This window comes from Haemaphysalis longicornis, unplaced genomic scaffold, assembly GCF_048455015.1.
Source record: "Haemaphysalis longicornis isolate Haplotype H1 unplaced genomic scaffold, Haemaphysalis longicornis Haplotype H1 scaffold_7, whole genome shotgun sequence".
In the NCBI taxonomy this organism is placed as follows: Eukaryota; Metazoa; Arthropoda; class Arachnida; order Ixodida; family Ixodidae; genus Haemaphysalis; species Haemaphysalis longicornis.
This window is the reverse complement of record NW_027526422.1, coordinates 168,418,565-168,439,448: the sequence shown is the minus strand read 5'-3', so window position 1 is coordinate 168,439,448 and position 20,884 is coordinate 168,418,565. Positions and strand designations below refer to the sequence as shown.

Below are 20,884 nucleotides of genomic sequence, written 5' to 3'. Positions count from 1 at the left end.
TGCAGGTCGCCGTCCTCGGAGCCATCGAGTGCGTTTGCAATGCCGCACCCCTTGAAGCAGCGTGCCACTGTTTCCTCCGGTACAGCAGCCCACGCCTCGGCAACAAAATCAAGGACCTGCTGCCGCGACGGCTTCTTAAAGTTGCCTTTTGGCGTGGTTTCGCCATCGCAGGGAGTTCGCGGAAGTCCGGAAGGCGCCGCATTGCAACGCCGAACCGCTGCTTCCACCTGCTTATGTAGTGGCTGGAAGCTACAAAGTTACTCAACTGCATGCTGTTTGCTATTTTCACAGCCTCTTCAGACAGCAGCCGGTTGCTAGCGGCGCCTCCCGCGCTTCTTCCGCGCTCTAAGAACTCGAACAGCGCATCGTCCACAACACTGGGACGCCGTTGCTTAGCTTCCGTCGAAGTTTTGCTTTTCCGAAGTTTTGCTGCAGAAGATTGTCGAAATTGTCGAGAGGTCTGGTGCACGTTTTTCCCGTGCTCTCGGTGCCATCGGATCACCTTGATTTTCTTTGCAACTGTGTAGGAATGCATGACCTACCACCGCCAAAACAAAGTAACAAATGGCGCGTAGCGTTCGGTTGAAGCAGGAGTGGATTGGATTGGATTCTTAGACTGGCTCCGGCAAGCCAGTGTTGCCTGCACGCGGTGCGTGATAACTGCGCGGGGGGAGGGGGGGGGGCGCTTTCCCAGAACAGCGCGGAAATTTGAAATTAGCACTGAAGTGGTGGGGGGGCGCTTGCACGGGTGGGGGCGCTTGCTCGGAATTTTACGGTAGATCGCATGAATAGTCACGAAACGAATAATATGTGCAGGACTAAAAGGGTGCCAAAGTTAGCTATTTTCTAGCCCTGTATTTGCCGCCAAGCACTCTTGCCTGATGGTAGTTAAGGCACACTACATCGCTGAGCTGATACTATATTGAGATGAGTTTGAGTCTGCCGTTCGTGCTTTGCGCGCCCGTGTTTTCTTTCTATTCTGGACGTTCGCCGGGCTTTTATGGAAGTACTACGCATTCTTTCATTTGCCGAACGTTCAGGAAATAAGGGATCCGCGAGAGTTGCAACCTTCACGTAGCGCCATGAGTAGCGCAAGTAACGTACGTAGTAAAACGTGTATCGGTCATTTACCGCTCATCGCCTGCTGTTCGACCGTAGCCTATTTTCCGAAGATCCAATTTTTTGAGCGGAATTTTCTAAGCGGTAGTGTGCACCCAGTTTTGTTGTCCAGGGCGCGAGCAGGAGACGCTCAGCTGTCGCCGCGAGGCACGCGCTCACGAGCGCTCGGAATTTTCTCGCTCTCTAAGGTTTTCGCAGTTTCTTTTTTTTTGCTAAAGCCTTTGCATGTGCTGGGGATGCTCGGCGGTCGCCGCGAGGCACGCACTCACCAGTGCTCACCAGATTAATTATTCATTGGCAATTTATTGGTAATATATTGGCAATGTTTAACGCGTTACATGCCACACAGGTTACGTGCTACACATTACGGCTAGCTACAACAGCTCTGCTGTTAAATGCATGGTATGCAGTTTATTTTATTTTATTTTTTTTGTAGGGTTCCTCTGCGTCCCAGAGGACCCTTAGCGTATAGCTATATCGCGGAGTGCCCCCCCTCCCCCATTTCAACCTCGGGGCAGCCCGCATCGGTTCGAAGCGTTTCAGGAATGACCTCCTGAGAAACCCGCAGGATGCGAACCAACACGGATGTACTTTCAATGTTCGCGTTCTCACAACCCCCCCCTCCCCCCCCCCCCCCCCCCCAAAAAAAAAGAAACGCGACAGCCTCCAAAAGCTTCCCTGCCGGTGCCTCCCTGGTTTTTCGATGCATAATGCGTATTTACGAAGTCGCTCGCAAATGTGGGCAACAGAGAAAGGTCCACAGATCACTCGTCGCTCATTTTGCTGCGCTTAAATCTGAATATAAAAGGATTGCCAAGCCGAGAAAGCCCCTCACATGCTCCGTACCAAGCAATCCCACGAACGCCATCCCCCAACATGGCGTCGCGGGCTCGTTTCGTTTTTCTGCCGGTAGATGGCGGCACTTTTGCATAAGGTCTATAGAGCGTTGTCCGCAGGACGTCGTGGGTGCTGGTGGCGATGCGGGGTGTGGCGTTGCGGGGCTATGACGACGGTGTCGCATACGCCGGAGCATCGACGAGGAAGACGCCCCGTCGTCCTCGTACACAACAGTCTTCTTGGCAGCCACTCGCGATATGGCGCACTGTAGCACCGGGCAGGATGCAACCGTGCACTGCCGGTCGCCGACGGGCAGCAGGCGGCGGGTCGTCCCAGGGCGGAGCGCGGCAACGTTGTGTCCCTCCACAATTCAGGAGTCGCGCCTGGGCTCCAGGATGCCAAGGCTCCAAGTTGACCCCTCTCGAGCTTGGGTCCCCAAAGACCCGGCGAGCTTTGAGTCTTTCCCCCTGGACGTCGCGCTTCTCGATCCTGCACTGTCCACTCCTCCCGGCGTTCTCCACTGTTCCAGCCTGATCTCCCCAGCTCTTCGCTTGTGGCCACTTCCCATTGGCCCACGTCAGTCGCTCATGTGGCTTGCTGATTTTTTTTTCTTTAGCGCAACCACACTGAGGGCAATCCCTGCATGAGTACTGTGTGGGTGTATTCCCACGAGGTTGTCGTCGTTGTCGTAGTCACAATGGGAACCTCACCTCAGCATGATGGAATTCTCGAGGAAGAGTGCCCTCCATCTAATGCTATTATTAACCCTTTCACTGTCACGTGTTTGTGGTCGTGACGCACCCCCAATGTCGGCTTGGTTTCCGAAATATGAGGGAACATAGTGATTTATTTGACTATGATAGCATCGGGAACGTAACGCGTCGAAAGGAAAGAGCGTGAGGGGGAAATTGCCTTTCTTCCAGATATTTTCAGCTTGCCGTGCGCATTTCTGGGATGACGACCCCACTGTTTCAACATCAGAATCTGATGCTGTGGAATGCGCACCCCTTCCTCGGATGAGAAACTCTCTGAATGCGAATCCGAGCTCAGCTGGTATTCGGACCAAATTCTAAGAGCCATCGCTCCTGTCCGCAGTCAAAGGCCCCGCGCAGTCAGCCATCCGAAAGTAACCGCGTGCATGGAGGAAGCACTTTCAGCAGCCCGCACAACACACAGAAATGAGTGAGCGAAAGTTGCGATTGAGTCATGTTTCAACCTATTGGAGAGGCAACGGCGCTGGGCTAACCTGGTGCGCCGTAACAGATGTGGGAACAGAATAAAAAAAAACCTTGAAGCCTGTTGCGGATGGCACAACAACTTTTGCACCCGTAATCGCATGCGTGCCGCATGGTCACTCATCCTGGCAAAGTACAGCGCGCGGAGCAACCAAGCAGCAGAGGGTGGGCACGATCGCGCCAAACTTTTCAATATACCATTGTAGAGAGCTAGCGGCTAGCGAGTGAAAATACAAGCTACTAGAAAGATTCGACAGATGGCGCGAAAAGTCCAGGTGCACCTGCTTTGCGCTATGGCGCGAATTTTTGAATGCACACTGGAGAACGTACCTGTACATCACTGACATTGTGGAGGGGAAATGCGGAAATGTACCGGTACGTTAGTGACAGCAAAATAGTTAAAGAGCTTATTGAGGTAGGCGATCGAGCTGTCGTCATGATTTTTGAGCATTTGATTTGTTACTCGGCTTGCCCTGGGGCGAAGACGTTCGTACATCCTGCAGTGCTCCCCTGACTTCTGCTTATGTGATTTCCTCGTCCAAGGAGGTGGCCCGGAGTAGTCCGGGTGCTTTTCGTGTTCTCCATCTGGTACGTATCTTCCTTTTCCCAGTTCGGATCGGTCGCGAGGTAGCTGGTGAGCTGGGTAAATTGTTTGGCCTGCTCCGTTTTAGAGCGGCTTGGACCTAGGAGGTGGGTCAAATGGGAAAATGGGACCAAGTACTCTTCATGCTCATAGCGCCCTGTTGCCGATCGCATAGTTATTCCCATCCTGATCTGATTAGTTTGCTAGAGTAACATTCTATTTCCTTGGTTAGGGTGGCTATCCGTTTCCTCAGGCACTTGTGCTTTTGAGTGCATCATCGAACTTCCCACATATGCTGCAATTTAGAGTCGACGTGTGGCGTTGGTATTTCCGGATCTAATTCTTGTTGATGATTCCTTACATCCCCCAGGAGCTGATCAGTTCATTGAGCTAGGTCAAGCGTCGGGGAGGAGGGCAGTCCTCAGCTCGTCGTGCCTCCCAGAAAGCGTGCCGGTCTGTGATGACAGTCTGCATACGCTGTGTTGGTGTGGGGTATTGGAGGGTCGTGTGTTTCTGTATTATGTAATGATCACTGCCGAGGGCGTAGTCAAGCCTACTCCATTCTGTATGGCCCACTCTGTAGGTTAGGGTGAGGTTCAGGGTGGTGTGCCGCTGTACACTCGTTCCCTCCGTAATTGTTAGGCCCGGTAGAGTTTCAAGCGTCAGCTGCTGACATTGACCTAGATCCCAGAGTTGCCTGCCCTTTTTGCTATCCCTAGAATAAACCCGTGTGTGGAGCGTTAGTCTCCAGAGATGGAAAATTATGTGTGTGTTGCTTGGGGCTACTGTAAATGTTTAGTATATGAATGACCTGTTCTATCATATGTTTCGGGTAGACCATTATAAAGACATATAAGGGAAGCAACAGCTATCAAAGTGTGTGTGTTGGGCAGATAGGTTTCGCTGTACTAGCACTGCAATGTCATGTTGTGTTTGTAAGGGCTGATATCCTAGACATTTGGCCCGCTTTCCAGGTTCCTGTAATGCAATTAATGTCTGGGAGATTCTCTGCTTGTTCTAGTAGTAGCTGTAGTTCCGCCCGTTTCCGAGCACAGTCCCGACATTTCCACTGCCAGAGCAAGACTTCCATTTTAGAGGCCTTTATCGGTGATGTCATACATTGGTGCACTTTGGGGATTTGTCTGGAAAACAGGTCTGTGACACTTGACATCTCCTGGTGCATATTTTCAAGTCAAGCCTGCATTTCAGCCTAGCCACTGAGGATGGCTTGTACCACTTGGGTGTATTCAAGCTTGTGCTCCGCTAGCACCCTTTCTAGACGGTCGAGGCGCTCCTTCAAGGGGGACCCAGATGAGGGAGGTCCTTCCTAATCGGGTGGGTTGGGGGCTTTCCATTGGAGAGGAGCCCCTCCTCTCGCTTTGGAGCTCGTAACAGACTGATCTCCATTTTGAGAGCGGCTTTCTCAGCTCGCAGCGTGGCCATTTCGAGGTGCATGGCTTGTAATTCGTGTGCTATGTCAGGTGGAAGGGAAGGGGTGGGTTGGATGGGGTGGATGGGGTTGGGTGATGAGAGGTGGGGGTGGAGTGGCATGGAAGTGGGGTTTCTGACCAGGGGAGTAGAGATGCTGGGGCGGCTCACCTGTGGCCATGGTGGTCTTCCACCTTGTTGGAGGGTGGTTTTGTAGGTGCTTTTGGCACCCGTCCCATGCTGGTTTCGGGTGGGTGCTTCCTTGCCTTGTGCTCGTTGACTTCGGAAAGCTTCTCTCGGTCTTCGGAGCTCCGAGCCTGGTGCTCGGGGTGGGCAATCTGGGTTCTGTGATTGCGTCCAGGGAATTCGGCAAGCCGGTTGGTGGGACCCTGGAGCAGGTGTCCTTGGTCAGAGACCACCTGAGCATACAAGGGGGGTGGCTTGCGGGGTTTAAAGAGTCTTGGCCAGCCCGCGGAGCCCGTAGGGTGAGGGCCCTCGCACACTATGCATTAGGGGTGCACGGGTGGTCATCAGAGGGATTTGCCATGCTGCAGTGGGAGCAGCGTGGGTGGGATCTGACATTCAGGCGTACATCTTGTCGGTCCGTGGTTTGCCAGCACGCCGCACAAGCTTGCGGCGAGGGGGCTTGCACCAGAACATTGTTGCCTTGTATCGCACCCAAAAGAAGACTTGGGGACTGTCGAACAAAGTTTGCACCATGTTGGAACTGTGGAAATGTTCAGCGTCAAGAATTGGTAAGTCCAGGTTGTAATTGAAAATACTGTCCAGCACTTGTTTCGGGGTGTCGTCTTCTGGAATATTGATGATGATTCCCATGGAGCTATTAGGTGGTGCGGACACATGAACGACTATTTCAAATCACTGGCCATAAAACACGAGACATTTAATTCCGACGTATTGGGTGGCACATTCTTCTGAAGGTGTGCTAATGAGCAGCCACGTGATGTACTTGAATTTGATCCGCACGGTTCAGTGGCACTTTCACTTGGGCCAGGAATGCGTCTGCTAAGGTGGCTTGCGTTATACACACGAGCGTGAGTCCTCCTTGGGGGTGCAGGACGATTTTCATACCAGAAGGTGGGAGAGACGAAGCCGGCGGCAGGCGACGCGGGGAACGCTTTTTGTCTTGCTTGGGTGCTCGTGCGGTGCCCGAAGTGTTCGTGGCTGCAGTCGACACATGTGCTTGGTCGCGCAAGGCGTTTTGCCGGTGGCGAATTGTAGTCCACCCGGGCTGCTGTAGCTCCTCGGGGTCGATATCCTCCCCTTCCGCGATGCTTTCCATGTTGTGTATTGCACTGAGTGGTGATGCACCAGGGCTAACGCGGCCGCTTGCAAATGTTGCGCATGGACCATGGATTACCGGACATGGATCACCAGAAGACTAGGGACCACGACGGTGTGCCATCCCCGAAGAAATGGACTAACCAAATGCCTGAACAAGACAATCGCAGATAAACTGCCTATGTAGTCAACATTCAACGGAAGACATTGGATTAAATTCTTTTTATGTCATGTTCGCATACAATACAGCTGCCCAGGAAACTGTGGAGATCACTCCATTCAAGCTGGTCTACGGAGAACAGCTTACAATGCTGCTTGGTGCCATGCTGCCACACTTACAACCTCAATTTCCACACCCAAGGGTTTCTGCAACGTGTGGAGAAGGCCAGCAAGCATGGTTGCCTGCCTCTATGTTCGCAATTTTCGATGGCAACGCTCAAGCCCACATTTGTTTGCAGTGTCGTCATTACCATGGTTACTTCAGCAAGTGGATCGAGCATGGGACGAGGACGCTTTGCATCTTGGCGTGCATTCACTCCCATTGCAGAAACGATGAGCTAGCTCCCCGGTTCTTATGGAACTTGAGCAGGAGGTAATCGCTAAACACCGTTACTGCACTTTTGCTACTGTATACTATGATTGCAAGAGTTGACTGTGCATGTGCGAGAGTTACCGGTAACTGTAACTTACCAGCACGGGCTTTACCGTTGCCACATAGCACCCTGCGCCTAGGGTTACTGACTCCTCACTGAAGGAAGTCGGGACAAAAGGGGGGGGGGGGGGGGGGGTACGTAGGCAGCCAGCAATAACAGAATCATTTTTTTATTGCGGTATCTTCTTGACAAATCTATTGCTTCTTTATTGTTGCGGCCTCGTGAAGTGGTACTTCAGCTGGATACATGCTGCTCGCAGTACTTCCATGCATGGGTGTGTTGCGAGCTCATCCTTGGATGGACATACCTCTCATTGGGCCATTCCAGCGGTGTCTCCTTTGACTAGCCACTCTTTAAACACTGTGTCCGCCAACCATTTGTCGTTGAAGGTGCATTGCCTTATAGCCTTTCTTGCGGTTCTAGGAGTCGCAGAGCTGCTGCGCCTTCATTCGTTTTCATCTTCGGAACTTTATCTGATTCTGACACTCCCGTCGTAATTGTCCTGCTGACCATGAGTATTGCCCTGATTTCTATCTTGCAATGGCTTCAAGCTAAAGTGGCTAAAGGCCCTCGCAGCCACTGCTAGCCACCGCCACATTGCTTCGTGTGTGCGTACATTTCGTGCGGACTTCATGTTCTTTAGCATGACACGCGTTGTTGGGCGTATGTTGGATCACATAAAAATGTGTAACTGGACGGTCCGGAACAAATCCGGGACATATTGTCACGGGCTCTTGCACATTGGCAATCCAGGTGTTGCGTTATGGCCAACCTCTCCTCCAGGGATATGCGCCACTGCCAAGCTGGTACACAGCCTTGAGAGAGAGACGACGACGACGCTGAGAGTCTTGCGGACGTGCGCGCTGTACCTGGAACACTGTTGCTGCTTTAGCTACCAGCTCGTATTTGCCTGTCAACACAGTTTATTACGAGCAGTGCCTTCATTGCCACGTCACATCTTGTGGTGGAGGTGCAAGTTCCCTACCTCTGTCCGGCCAGTCTTGGCACAACACGGAGCTTCGGCGAGGACGTATCATCCATCGCGGGACGATGCCACCAACCCGTGAGCCGGCATCCACCAACCCGATAGTCATTGTCTCCCCACCTCGCGACCCCGGCTTTTTCTCTGGCGCTGCCAATGAGAACATTGATCAATGGCTCAGCATGTACGAGCACGTCAGCACCCACAACCGGTGGGATGACACTTTCATGTTGGCCAATCTACCCTTAAATCTGAAAAAACCCGCTCTGGTGTGGTTCCAAACCAACGAAGCCAGGCTGACCAGTTGGGATCAATGCAAGCAGGAACTGCTCAATTTGTTCGGTAACTCCGTGGCGCGCCAGCTTGCCGCAAAGAAAGACCTCTCTTCTCGCGTCCAGTCATCTACCGAGTCGTACGTGGCTTATATTCTGGACGTTTTGGCGCTCTGCTCAAAAGTAGACCCCAGCATGTCTGAATCCGACAAGGTTGGGCACATCCTTAAGGGCATTGCGGACGATGCTTTTAATTTGCTGATTTGCAAAGACTGCACCACCGTTGAGTGCGTCGTGAAGGAATGCCGCCGGTTTGAAGAAGCAAAGTGTCGTCGCGTAGCGCAATCGTTCACCCGCCTCCCTCACACCGCGGCAACATCGTCGTGTGCGGATGTGGCAACGCCACCCCGCCCACCGCCGACCGATGACCTGGCTACTCATACCGACCCTCTGACGACGATAGTGCGCCGCGAAATAGAGGCCATGGCTCCGGCTATCGCGCCTCAATACGACCATGCCCGAAATGCCCCGACTGTAGCACTCATCCAGGCAGTCGTGCGTGAAGAAGTTGCCAACCTGGGCATTCATCCTGTGTGTGCTCTGACGTGCTCGCACACACCCGCTGGCTCCTCCACTCCCTTTCCACGGAGCGGAATGCCCAGCCGCTACGACGCCCCACCCCGTTACCGCCGCCGCAGCCCTACAGAATGGCGCACCGCTGACAACCGGCCAATCTGCTTTACTTGTTCTCGCATTGGGCACGTGTCTCACTACTGCCGTTACCGCTGGTCGTCGCCGCCGCCAAGGTTTCCTGGTACAAGCTACTCCAGCGACAGGACCCACCAATTCATGCCTGGTTACCAGCAGCGTGACGTTTCCGGCAGTCCACAAGGCACCCGTTTTGGCCGCTCCCCGTCCCCACAACGTCGCCAGTCTCGTTCGCCCCAACCCCGCCGCCCTTCCCCGTCTCCTTCTTACGCCGCTACCTCTCCGGGAAACTAGCTCATGCAGCTCCCGGAGGTGATGCTGCATTTCCGACCTGCTCCGAAAATCCTCTCTTCACTAATACGACGAAACACAATCTTTTGGAAATTGATATTGAAGGTATTCGTGTGGACGCCCTAATCGACACAGGTGCAAACATTTCGGTCATGAGCTCGCACCTTCGCCACCGCCTGCACAAAGTTATGACGCCTGCTCCTTCCAACGTTGTACGAGTCGCCGACGGTCGGACGCCCACCGTAGCAGGTCTCTGCACAGCTAGAGTTGGCATCGCAGGACACAAAATTCCCGTCCTATTCACCGTCCTGGACGCATGCCCTCATGACATTATTCTTGGTCTTGATTTTCTTACTGACCACGCCGCCCTTATAGACTGTGCTTCCGGTATCCTTCGTCTGGATCTGCCGATCGGTCCTGTTACCGACACTGAACCCCATCACCGTCTATGCTCTGCCGAACACCTCCGATTAGCTCCAAAAGCCATAACGTACGTCCCTTTGTCCCCATGCCCACCTGTCCCGGACGGCGAGTACATTGTTTCCCCACTGACTGCTGTTCTCCTACGACACGACGTGGCGCTTCCTCATACAGTCGTCACGGTCACACAAAATCAAATAAGCTTGCCGTTCTTAAATATTGGTCCTTCCTGCCAAGTGCTTCCACAGGGAATGTCACTGGCCACTGTTTGTCCCCTCGATGGATGCCAGCTCGCTTCTGTGTCCACTGATGTCTCATCAAATGCGCCCGACGGTCCGAAAGGTCATCCGCCGACCTCCGATGACTTAACAAAGATGATGTCGTCAGACCTTTCCGCCTCACAATCTCGCCAACTGCACGAGCTACTGGCATCCTACCGGGACATCTTTGACTTGGACGACCGCCCGTTAGGCCAGACTTCGGAGGTAACGCATCGCATCAACACCGGCAATGCGGGCCCGATACACCGGCGACCATATCGGGTGTCTCATACGGAACGAGCAATCATCCAAAACGAGGTAGAGAAAATGCTGAACAAGGACGTCATTGAACCTTCTTCGAGTCCGTGGGCATCACCAGTCGTCTTGGTGCAAAAGAAAGATGGTTCGTGGCGCTTCTGCGTTGACTACCGGCATTTGAATAAAATCACTAAGAAGGACGTTTACCCGCTCCCTCGTATAGATGATGCCCTCGATTGCCTTCACGGTCCGTCATATTTCTCGTCTATCGACCTACGATCTGGGTATTGGCAGATTGCTGTTGACGCCATGGACCGCGAAAAGACCACTTTCGTGACGCCGGACGGCTTGTACCAATTTAAGGTCATGCCCTTCGGTCTATGTAATGCGCCTGCGACATTCGAAAGGATGATCGACTCGCTGTTGCGTGGTTTCAAGTGGTCGACGTGCATCTGCTACTTGGATGACGTCATCGTGTTTGCCCCAACATTCGAGACACACCTCCAACGTCTTTCGGACATCCTTGCGGTCTTCCGCCGAGCCGGCCTCCAGCTCAACGCGTCCAAATGCCATTTCGGTGGCCAACAACTTAAGATCCTGGGACATGTAGTAGACGCTGATGGTGTGCGACCTGACCCTGACAAGGCGCGCGCCGTCAAAGAGTTTCCTGTCCCTCGATCTGCGAAGGACGTTCGCAGCTTTGTTGGCCTATGTTCTTACTTCCGCCGCTTCATCGAGCACTTCGCTGACATAGCCCGCCCGCTCACGGATCTTCTAAAGACCGATACTTCGTTCTCGTGGGGCTCCGCGCAAGCCACGGCTTTTTCCACTCTCATTGACCGTCTGACCCGTTGTCTGATTTTGGCCCATTTCGATGCTACGGCTCCGACAGAAGTTCGTACTGATGCGAGTGGGCATGGCATAGGAGCTGTATTGGTCCAGCAACAGGCTGGTCGCACCAGAGTGATAGCGTATGCCAGTCGCCTTTTGAGCCCGGCCGAACGCAACTATTCTATCACTGAGCGTGAATGCCTCGCACTTGTATGGGCTGTAAGCAAGTTCCGTCCGTACTTGTACGGTAAATCATTCGCCGTAGTTACGGATCACCATGCATTATGCTGGCTTTCCACTCTAAAGGACCCCACCGGACGACTTGGTCGTTGGGCATTACGGCTACAGGAATATGACTACTCGGTCGTCTACAAGTCTGGTCGCATGCACAGGGACGCGGACTGCCTGTCTCGTCACCCTGTTGACCCCCCTGATCCTCGAGACAATGACGACGACCCCGGCGTATTCGCTCTGTCGGACTTGCTCAACATTGCTGACCATCAGTGCCGTGATCCGACTCTTAGCAAGATCATCGAACGTCTCAGCTCCGAGCCGGCCGACCCTTCTAGGCGTGCATTTATGCTTCGTGATGGCGTCTTGTTCCGCCGAAACTTTCGCGAGGACGGGCCTGACGAGCTGCTTGCTCTGCCTCAGCATCTCCGCTCTGACGTCCTCCGCGAGCTTCACGACGCGCCTACAGCTGGTCACCTTGGCGTGGCTCGGACTTACGACCGCGTGCATCGGCGCTTTTACTGGCCGGGCCTTTACCGGTCCGTGAGGCGATACGTTACGGCTTGTGACCTCTGCCAACGCCGAAAAACGCCTCGTTCGCTTCCAGCGGGCACCCTTCAACCAATCGCTGTCCCCGCAGAACCATTCTTTCGTGTAGGATTGGACCTGCTTGGCCTTTTCCCCTTGTCCCGGTCGGGAAACAAGTGGATTGCTGTCGCCACCGATTATGCAACGCGTTACGCTATCACACGTGCCCTCCCCACCAGCTGTGCCACAGACGTAGCCGACTTCCTCCTGCATGATGTAATCTTGCACCACGGCGCTCCTCGTCAACTGCTTACGGACCGTGGGCGCTACTTGTCTCAAGTTATTGATGACCTCCTTCGTTCCTGCCGTACCAAGCACAACCTAACCACCGCCTATCACCCCCAGACAAACGGACTTACTGAACGCTTCAACAAGACGCTCACGGATATGCTGGCCATGTACGTGTCCGCCGACCACCGTGACTGGGACGTACCACTACCCTACGTTACTTTTGCTTACTATTCTTCTCGCCTCGACACTGCTGGCTACTCTCCTTTCTTTCTTCTTTTTGGGCGCGACCCTGCCTTGCCATTGGACACCGTATTGCCTAACTCGGGGACGATGAGAAGCGAATATGCACGAGACGCGATAGCGCACGCTGACTTGGCCCGACAGGTTGCCCGCGCCAGGATATCGACAGCACAAGCAGCCCAGAAAGGGCGCTATGACCAGCACCATCGCGATGTGTACTTCGCCCCTGGCACTTTAGTCCTCCTGTGGACCCCATCGCGCCACGTCGGCCTCTCTGAAAAACTGCTCTGTTGTTTCACGGGCCCTTACCGCATCCTACGTATGGTAACTCCCGTGACCTACGAAATTGGACCCCTCACGCCTTCGTCGTCATCCCATTCAACGTCGCAACTTGTGCACGTCTCCCGTCTGAAGCTGTACCATTCCCGCGATCCAAGCTGCCTCTAACCTTGTTCCGTCGTTTTCACCGGGTAGGTGCTCTCACCGCAGGGGGTTATGTCACGGGCTCTTGCACATTGGCAATCCAGGTGTTGCGTTATGGCCAACCTCTCCTCCAGGGATATGCGCCACTGCCAAGCTGGTACACAGCCTTGAGAGAGAGACGACGACGACGCTGAGAGTCTTGCGGACGTGCGCGCTGTACCTGGAACACTGTTGCTGCTTTAGCTACCAGCTCGTATTTGCCTGTCAACACAGTTTATTACGAGCAGTGCCTTGATTGCCACGTCACAATATACCACATTTACTCGCGTAATGAACCCACTTTTTTCTATAAAATTCGGCATGAATTCGGGGGAGGGTTCATTATGCAAAAAATTGCAACAGATTTTTAGAATTTTAAATTCCATACAAGGAAAGTTGTTAAGAGAAGCGTTGTTAGAGCCTTACTGTTCTTGTGAAAGCACGTAGGTAATTATGCAATTGCACTTATTTTTTATTCACAACTTGCTAGTGGCCCCCTACTCGCTATGGAGCTGTCCGCCTAACTGAAGTCGCTTGCAGCTTCACATTCGTTGTCTGCCCACAGCCACCGTCTTCCATGCCGTCAAAGCACTCCAACACTTCTTTTCCCACACTGGGAAACTTCCCTTCTTTAGGCCCACAAAACACAAGGCGATCCCTGCTCACCGCCCAAAAGCCTATCGTTTTCGCCCGTGGTGTACACGCAGTGGGTCAACAGTGGTGGTTTCTATGTGCATCAACACATGCTCCACCACTTTCAGTTTAAAACGACTGTGTAGCTAATGTACTGGCCCATCGTACGGTGCGCTCCAGGAGCACAAAAAAAAGTCTGAACGCAGCTAAACAACAAAACCATAGAGCGTAATGGCCAATTCACGGAAGAGCAACAGCAGAGGAATGCAGAGTGCATTTAGTGCTTTGTTCACACGCCGCTGGAACCAGCCAGAACACCAAAGGGCAGTGAAAGAGTGCGGAGTACGTTTTGTGCTTTGTTCACACGCTGCAACATTATGGCTTCAGGTTTGTTTTGTGTTCAGCAGGTGGCGCTCCGCAAGCGCACAATTTTTAAATTGTGAGCCACGGCATTCGCGCTCATGTCTCCAGCTATTGTTAAGATTTTTCTGTTGGACTGCGTTTTTAACGTTTCTGCGTGTACTGTAGCGTGATATCAAGTTGCTGCAATCGTCTACGGCAGTGGTTCTCAAATGGGGGTCCGCGGACTCCAGGGGGTCCGCGAGAACATTTGAGGGGTCCGTCAAGCCTCGCTCAAAGCTACCCCCCCCCACCCGCCATATTTTTCTCGATTTTGCTAAGTAGCACTTTCTTGCAATGGAAAAAGGTGGCTTCGCCACATTACGTGTACGCTTAGTTTCTCCACATAGCACATATTTTAACATCTGCTTTTTGCACAGCACGCCAGCTATGAGAAGAAAAGAAACAGACACAGAAAAGGCAGACTTTTAGATTCAAGAGCAAATTGTTTAGCATTATGACGCGCATCGTCATTAACGTCAAGCAGAAAAGGCGGGAATCGGATAAGTGTGTGGGCGACGTAAGCTGCAAGTACAAATTGTTTGACATTACGACACCGATCAACATATGCTCCATCGTGGGGTCCCCCGTCACTTTCGCAAGCCCCAGAGGGGTCCCCGGGGCAGTAATGGTTGAGAACCACTGGTCTACGGCATCAGCAACCATGTTGAGATAAAAACATTCCCGCTGCATTTTCTATTCAAAGTGACAAAAAGTAAATTCTCAAGAATAAAAGGGGGGAGGGTTCATTACGCGAGTGGGTTCATTACGCGAGTAAATGCGGTAGCTGTCTCAACAGGGGCGGCGCAGGACTCGGAACACTGTATGAAAATTCGGGACGGTTGGTGACCCTACCTGCAACGGCGAAGTGTACCGTCGCGTCTTGATTACAGCAAGTGCACTGTGCTTGGCACTTTGTGCTTTGCACAGCCAATAAAAGTAATTTTAGTCAATGTTGTTGCTATGTTATTCTTAATAATTAATTCTTAGAAGTACGACAAATGGTGATTTTTTTTTCTGATGGGCGAGCTAAATCCTCGCCCCTACTCGTGCTAAGCCTTGCCTTTCTAAAATGGTTCAGATGCGTTTATGAACTTGCAATGCTCTGTTACACCTTCAAATTCATGCTAGGAATAATAATGTAAGTTACTGCGGATTTATTGCACCATATTTTGCTCATTTTATGCCAAAATATTTTGTGGAGGCGTGAATTCTGCTTAACAATATTTCGTGTCAATGGTTCCTTCTAGATGGCAGTATCAACATCACGTTTTCTTTTTTAAAGCTGTACGGGAGATGTCTACGGCTATTTTAAAAGAAAATTGTTGTATTGTGAGAGTCTAACCTAAAATTTCCAAGATTCAGGCTATTTCAAGTGTAAGTGTGCTATCAGTTATGTGCAACAACGTTTTGCGCTACTTGCTTTTAAGACTAATTCATCGGATGCCGCTACTTGCGTTACGGCATCCGGCTGGCACGCCGGAATGCAGAAACCACAAACAGAGTGCTAAAACACGTCCTTTCGTTTTCAGTGGTAAACAGGAACTCCTGTTTTTGGTAACACAGTAAGTGGTAAAGTGCATAGAGGACACTAAGCAACACGGTTCTCTCAGAAGGCTGAGCACTTTCAATCACATTTTCCTACGATCATACTTGATGGGAAGTGATGAAATGGAACACCTTGCCAGGAACTGTCATTGCCACAACAAGGGGCTGTGCATTCTCTTTTTCAGAGTTTGGGTTTGGGCTAGTTGGTAGCGGTAATCCATGACTTCGTGTAGCGCCAACAAAAACGACAAGGACAAAGGGGGCGACGGGCACAAGCGCTAACTCCCAACTGAGTTTATTGAAAAAATGCGTGAATTTAAAAACGCTTATCAAAAGAAGCAAAGATAGGAAAGAACAGAAAAAACAGCTCATGACAAAATTTTCACTCAAAAATAATTTGCACAAACACTGTGACGTCGAGCAAAAGGCAGCACGAGGCATTAACTAAGGTGGCACCCACCCCCCACTCAGATAGCCAATCTCCGTATCGGGTGTTTGTTTTGATAAGTGTTTTTAAATTTATGCATTTTTTCAATAAACTCAGTTGGAAGTTAGCGCTTGTGCCCGTCGCCCCCTTTGTCCTTGTCGTTTTTGTTGGCGCTACACGAAGTCATGGGTTATCGCTTTTTCACATAACTGAAACAATGTCGAGGCTACAGTCTAAAGAGAATCACAGAAGAGGGGGCGAAGAACCACTTCGGGCGCAGCAGCCAAGAAAACAAAAATGAAACCGATTAAGCTTTGGTGTCAAAAATGGAGTGCTGACCTCTTGCGGTTCGTTGCTCCTGCACTCTCGTATTCTTCCGCCAAGAACAGGTGAACGTTTAGCTTGGTGTGTTATTGCTTTACATTCTAGTATAACACAAATCTCTGCCACTGTGTAAATGCTGACACACGAAAGATGTTTTTTGTTGCTTTCTGGTGTTTTTACACTCGTAAAAAATTGCTTTAATTAAGGAAACACACTGGTCTTAAACCAAAAAAGTTTATTTATGCAGTTATGATGAAAATTGAGGGACGTATGTAGTTTTTCATTCTAATTGTAGATGTAATATTTGTTTTTGTGTAAAATGACTGCATTTAAACTTCTTCTGATTTTTATATCTGACTTTTTGACAGCTCTTGTAAGAAAACTTCTGTAGTGATGCAGCCGAATTGTGTACCGGTGAATTTTGCGCAAATCAAGGAGTGCGATAAGACTAACATCATCATTCTAGCTTGTCTGTAGCAGAAGTTACGCCCGTTTGAAGGGTGGGCTTAAAAGGTGGGAACCAGAAAAACGGGTTTTGCCCTTAATCAAGGTAGAGCTACTACGTCACAGATTAGTCCAAGAAGTGGCCGTTGCGTGGCAATCCGATCTACCCCCCAAAAACCCATTGCCAGGCCCCTTTAACCTCATTGAGGAACACAAGTTCACTCCAGTAATCTTCATTCTTTCAGGAACCCTGCATCGTCCTTGCCTACGTGACATTGTGTCCTTCGCTTTTTTTTTTTCTCTTCTTTCTCAGGAACCACCCCCTGGTTCTGGTATTGAAGGAGCGGCCTGACTGCTGGGATGTTGTCCTGCAGGCTGTTCAAGAAGCCCTCCTGGACTGTTCAGGGTACACCCACTTTCCCTTTACGCCATGGAATGAAGGACTGCTTGGTCGTTGAGATCTCCTCGCAAAGGAGTCCTTAAGCTAGCAGCCAAAATCAGGTGACCATCCCATGCCCGTATGCAAGAAAACAGCCCGACTGTTTTTAGTGTTCAGAAAATAAAAGAAAGCCTAGCAGACAACAGCGCAGGGAAAAGACACCAACCTACATCATTGTGCGGCATTTTTGAACTGGAAAGTAATGGAGAGAAGCTAGAATGGGCATTAAAAAATGTGGAGGCGTCTTCGCTTTAGTCCTCACACATCTTTGCTTTTTAGCGGTTGCATTTTGGGAAATTTTCTTTCCAGGAAGTTTGCTACGTAACTTTTATTTATTTATTTATTTACGTTACTTATTGTGTAGGCATTTCGTGGTAAATTTACGTGTTGAAGTGTTCATTACATGCATTGGAGAATGTTTAGAGGCTGTAAGCAATACTGGGCTGCCTGTCAATGATAAGATGTGTGCACGTGTGTCTCCATCTAACCAGATTCAGGCCACTCGTCATGCAGGTTGTAACGCTACTGTTCCTCGCACAAAAAGGCATAACTCCTCTTTAAAACCCCATCTGTTGCTGCCAGCCATGCATGGCTACTTTCCTTGGAAAAATATAAGGGGCTGATATTGTGCTCTCAGCTTTTCTCTTCGATACTGGTCTTCGTGATGTGTAAGGAATCCCCCAAGAATGAAACATGGAATGTGGTAGCTGGAGCAGATAAAAAGAACTAAGAAACCTGCATGTTGAGAAATTACGAAAACACCTACGTACCCCTTGTGGTGCAGTGTTTGCACAAGCATGAGTGTCCAATCGCAGAACACACGCATTTCGTATAATCATCATTCTTTACGTTTTGTAGATCTTTCGGTTGCTATCACTCTGCACAGACCTGCATTCGCATCTTCAAGCAAAGATGACATTCGGCAGGGACATGCTTTGCTGCCCACCTAATACTAAATGTGTAATTGGTTAGCAAGGAGCCGTGCACAGGCCCTTGAATGTCGCTGAGTCCCTTTGCGCATGCATTGCGGCCCCCCCCCCCCCCCCCCCCCCCCCCACTCCTTCATGCATAAAGGGGTGATTGCCGGTGACTTGCGTGAGCCTGGATGGGAAAGGCACTGGCCAAAACATTGCTTTAGGGGCCTTTCAAGTGAAAGCCAACACTGAGCCTTTGAGCCGATGGCCATTTTTGTGTGCCGTGTTTAGGCTGTTTTGTATACCGTCCATAGGCCATATTTTGTGAGACGCCGGAGTTTTTACCAGCGTAGCTACCGTATTTACTCGCGTAATGAACCCACTTTTTTCCAGAAAATTTGGCATGAATTTGGGGAGAGGTTTAATTATGCACGAAAAAATTTCAACAAATTTTTAAAAGTTGAAATTTCATACAGTAAAGCTGCTAAGAGAAGGCGCTATCAGAGCCTTACCATTTTTGTAAAAACATTTAGGTAATAAATTTTTTTTTTTACCTATTTCTAACATGCTAGTGGCCCCCTACTCGCCATGGAACTGTCCTCACTCAAGTCGCTTGCGGTTTCACATACGTTGTCGGCCTGCAGCGCAACATCTTCTGCGCCGTCAAGGCGCTCTAAAACTTTTTTTTCCCACACCGGGAAACTTCTCTACTTCGAGGCCACAAAGCACACGGGGATCCCTGTTCATCGCCTAAAAACGTCTCGCACGCACTGGGTCAACATTGAAGTGCCGCCCAGCCACCCAGTTTCTGTGTGCATCAATGCATGCTCCGCTACCTTCAGTTTAAAACCGGCTCTGTAGCTCACATACTGGCTCATCGTACGGGACGCTCCAGGAGCACAAAAAAAAAGGTCGGAACACAGCTAAACAACAAAGCCACAGCGTAATGGCGACATCACAACAGCAAAAGCAGAGGAGTGCGGAGTACGTTTAGTGCTTTGTTTGCACGCCACCAGAACCAGCCGGTAGAGCAAAAAGCAGGGAAGGAGTGCGGAGTACGTTATGTGCTTTGTTCGCACGCCGCAATGTTTTCATGGCGTAAGAAGGTCCGTTTTGTGTTCAGCAGGTGGCGCTATGCAAGCGCGCAATTTTTGAACTGTCAGCCACGGCATTTGCGCTCATGTCTCCGGCTACTGTTAAGATTTCTTTTTGCTGGAATGCGTTTTTAGCATTTCTGCGCGTACTGTAGCGGGATATCAAGTTGCTGCGATCGTTTACGGCATTAGCAACCATGCTGAGATAAAAGCATATTCTTGCTGCATTTTCTATTCAAAGTGATAAAAAAGTAAATTCTCAAGAAGAAAGGTGGGGGGAGGGTTAATTACGCGAGTAAATACGGTAACTAAAGCTTTCACATCAAAAAGCTTTAGCAGGCTTTGATGCTCTTTTCCCTCAACCAGTATGCTACCACAGAGGTAACAAGGAGCACGGCAAAGTTGACTGTGTTGGTAATTTGTGACTTGGTAATTTGTGCATGGGCAGGCAGTATCTGCCTTTTTCATTGCGCTGTGGCGGCCTCTGGGGGCAACAGCGAAAGGCGATATGGTGCGTGTGCAAGTGGGCCACCACCGCACAGCAGAAGGGGAATCGATGCTTAGTTGTTGGTGTTTATTTTTTTTGTGTGAATATTATAGCCAGCCTGCAGCTACAAAAAGAACAACTATGCTTGAAGACATACGTTTTCAACCTGGGAAACATTTAAACAAGCTCGTTTTTTTTTTTTTAAGTGGTCCCCAAGTGTCACTACCGGAGTGTGGCTATCTGAGGTTGTGGAAGCGACGTTCTTATGCCAATTCTGTTTTTTAAAGCGAAGCTTTAGTGTTCGCACTGATGGCGTCTGCAACGTGAAAACAGTTAAAGTGAAAGAAAAAAACACTTTCCGTGGCGGGAATCGAACCTGGGTCCCTCGCGTTATGAAGCTGGCGTCTATCCAATTGCTCCATTTCAAAAACATGGTCGGAAGGGTGTGGATTTGGAGAGGGGTGCATGGACGGGCAAAATTATACCGAAAAACTCTGCACCCCGCCATGTAAAGATGGCGATGATCCGTCACGAGAAAGCTTCGCCGCGTTTAACCATTGTCGTCGTTAGACGGAGGGGTGCCTGACTTTTATTTTATAGCTCGTACAAGGGGGGTTAGGGGGACAATAAAGGTCATCAATCGGACGGCAGCATAAATGCAGGCACCTAATGTGGCCTTTACATAATCATAGCTTGAGCCTGGTATTTGGCTTTGAGCGATACAAAAAATTGTACGTGGCCGCATATTTGTTCAATTCTGCCGTTCTTTTTTCTATCTCTTTCTTATCGTAAGAAGCATAAATGCATGTGCACATAACTTTCATGTCTGTTTAAACCGAAGCAAGCGAAGTCCAAGGCATCCGAAATCCCAATGTATCTCAGAAAATTGCTTTTTGTGGTGCATTTTTATTCGTAACTGCACTTGTTCACCCTAGTCGCATGATTACACTTTCTTCTTTAGAACTGTGAGTTTAAAAAGTTGGTATCATGCCTTTTAAACAGTGGCAAGATGACAGGCAAAAAAAAAAAAAAAAAGCGGTACACAGGAACTACTTTTCTACTCAGATCGCTAGCTCAGTGCCATTTGGATCAGAACATTTCCCAATAGTGAAGGATTGTATGCAGAATACAATGAAAAAAAAATCAGAATCCACATACATGCCGAGGCAAAAATAAAAAATAAAAATACACCTTGAGGTATTCAAACCACAAAATCTGAGCAGAACGCTGTTCCTGATGCTGTA

The 20,884-nt window shown here is 50.3% G+C and overlaps 1 protein-coding gene across 2 annotated transcripts in view; it reads left to right on the top strand.

Moving 5' to 3' along the window:
* Positions 1-20,884, top strand: part of LOC144147216 (focadhesin) — a 263,925-nt gene that overhangs the window by 69,769 nt on the left and 173,272 nt on the right. For both annotated transcript variants that reach the window (XM_077679299.1, XM_077679298.1), the window contains exon 5: positions 17,020-17,112. In XM_077679299.1, the coding sequence (XP_077535425.1) occupies positions 17,020-17,112 (93 nt within the window). The remainder of the gene's footprint in view (positions 1-17,019; positions 17,113-20,884) is intronic.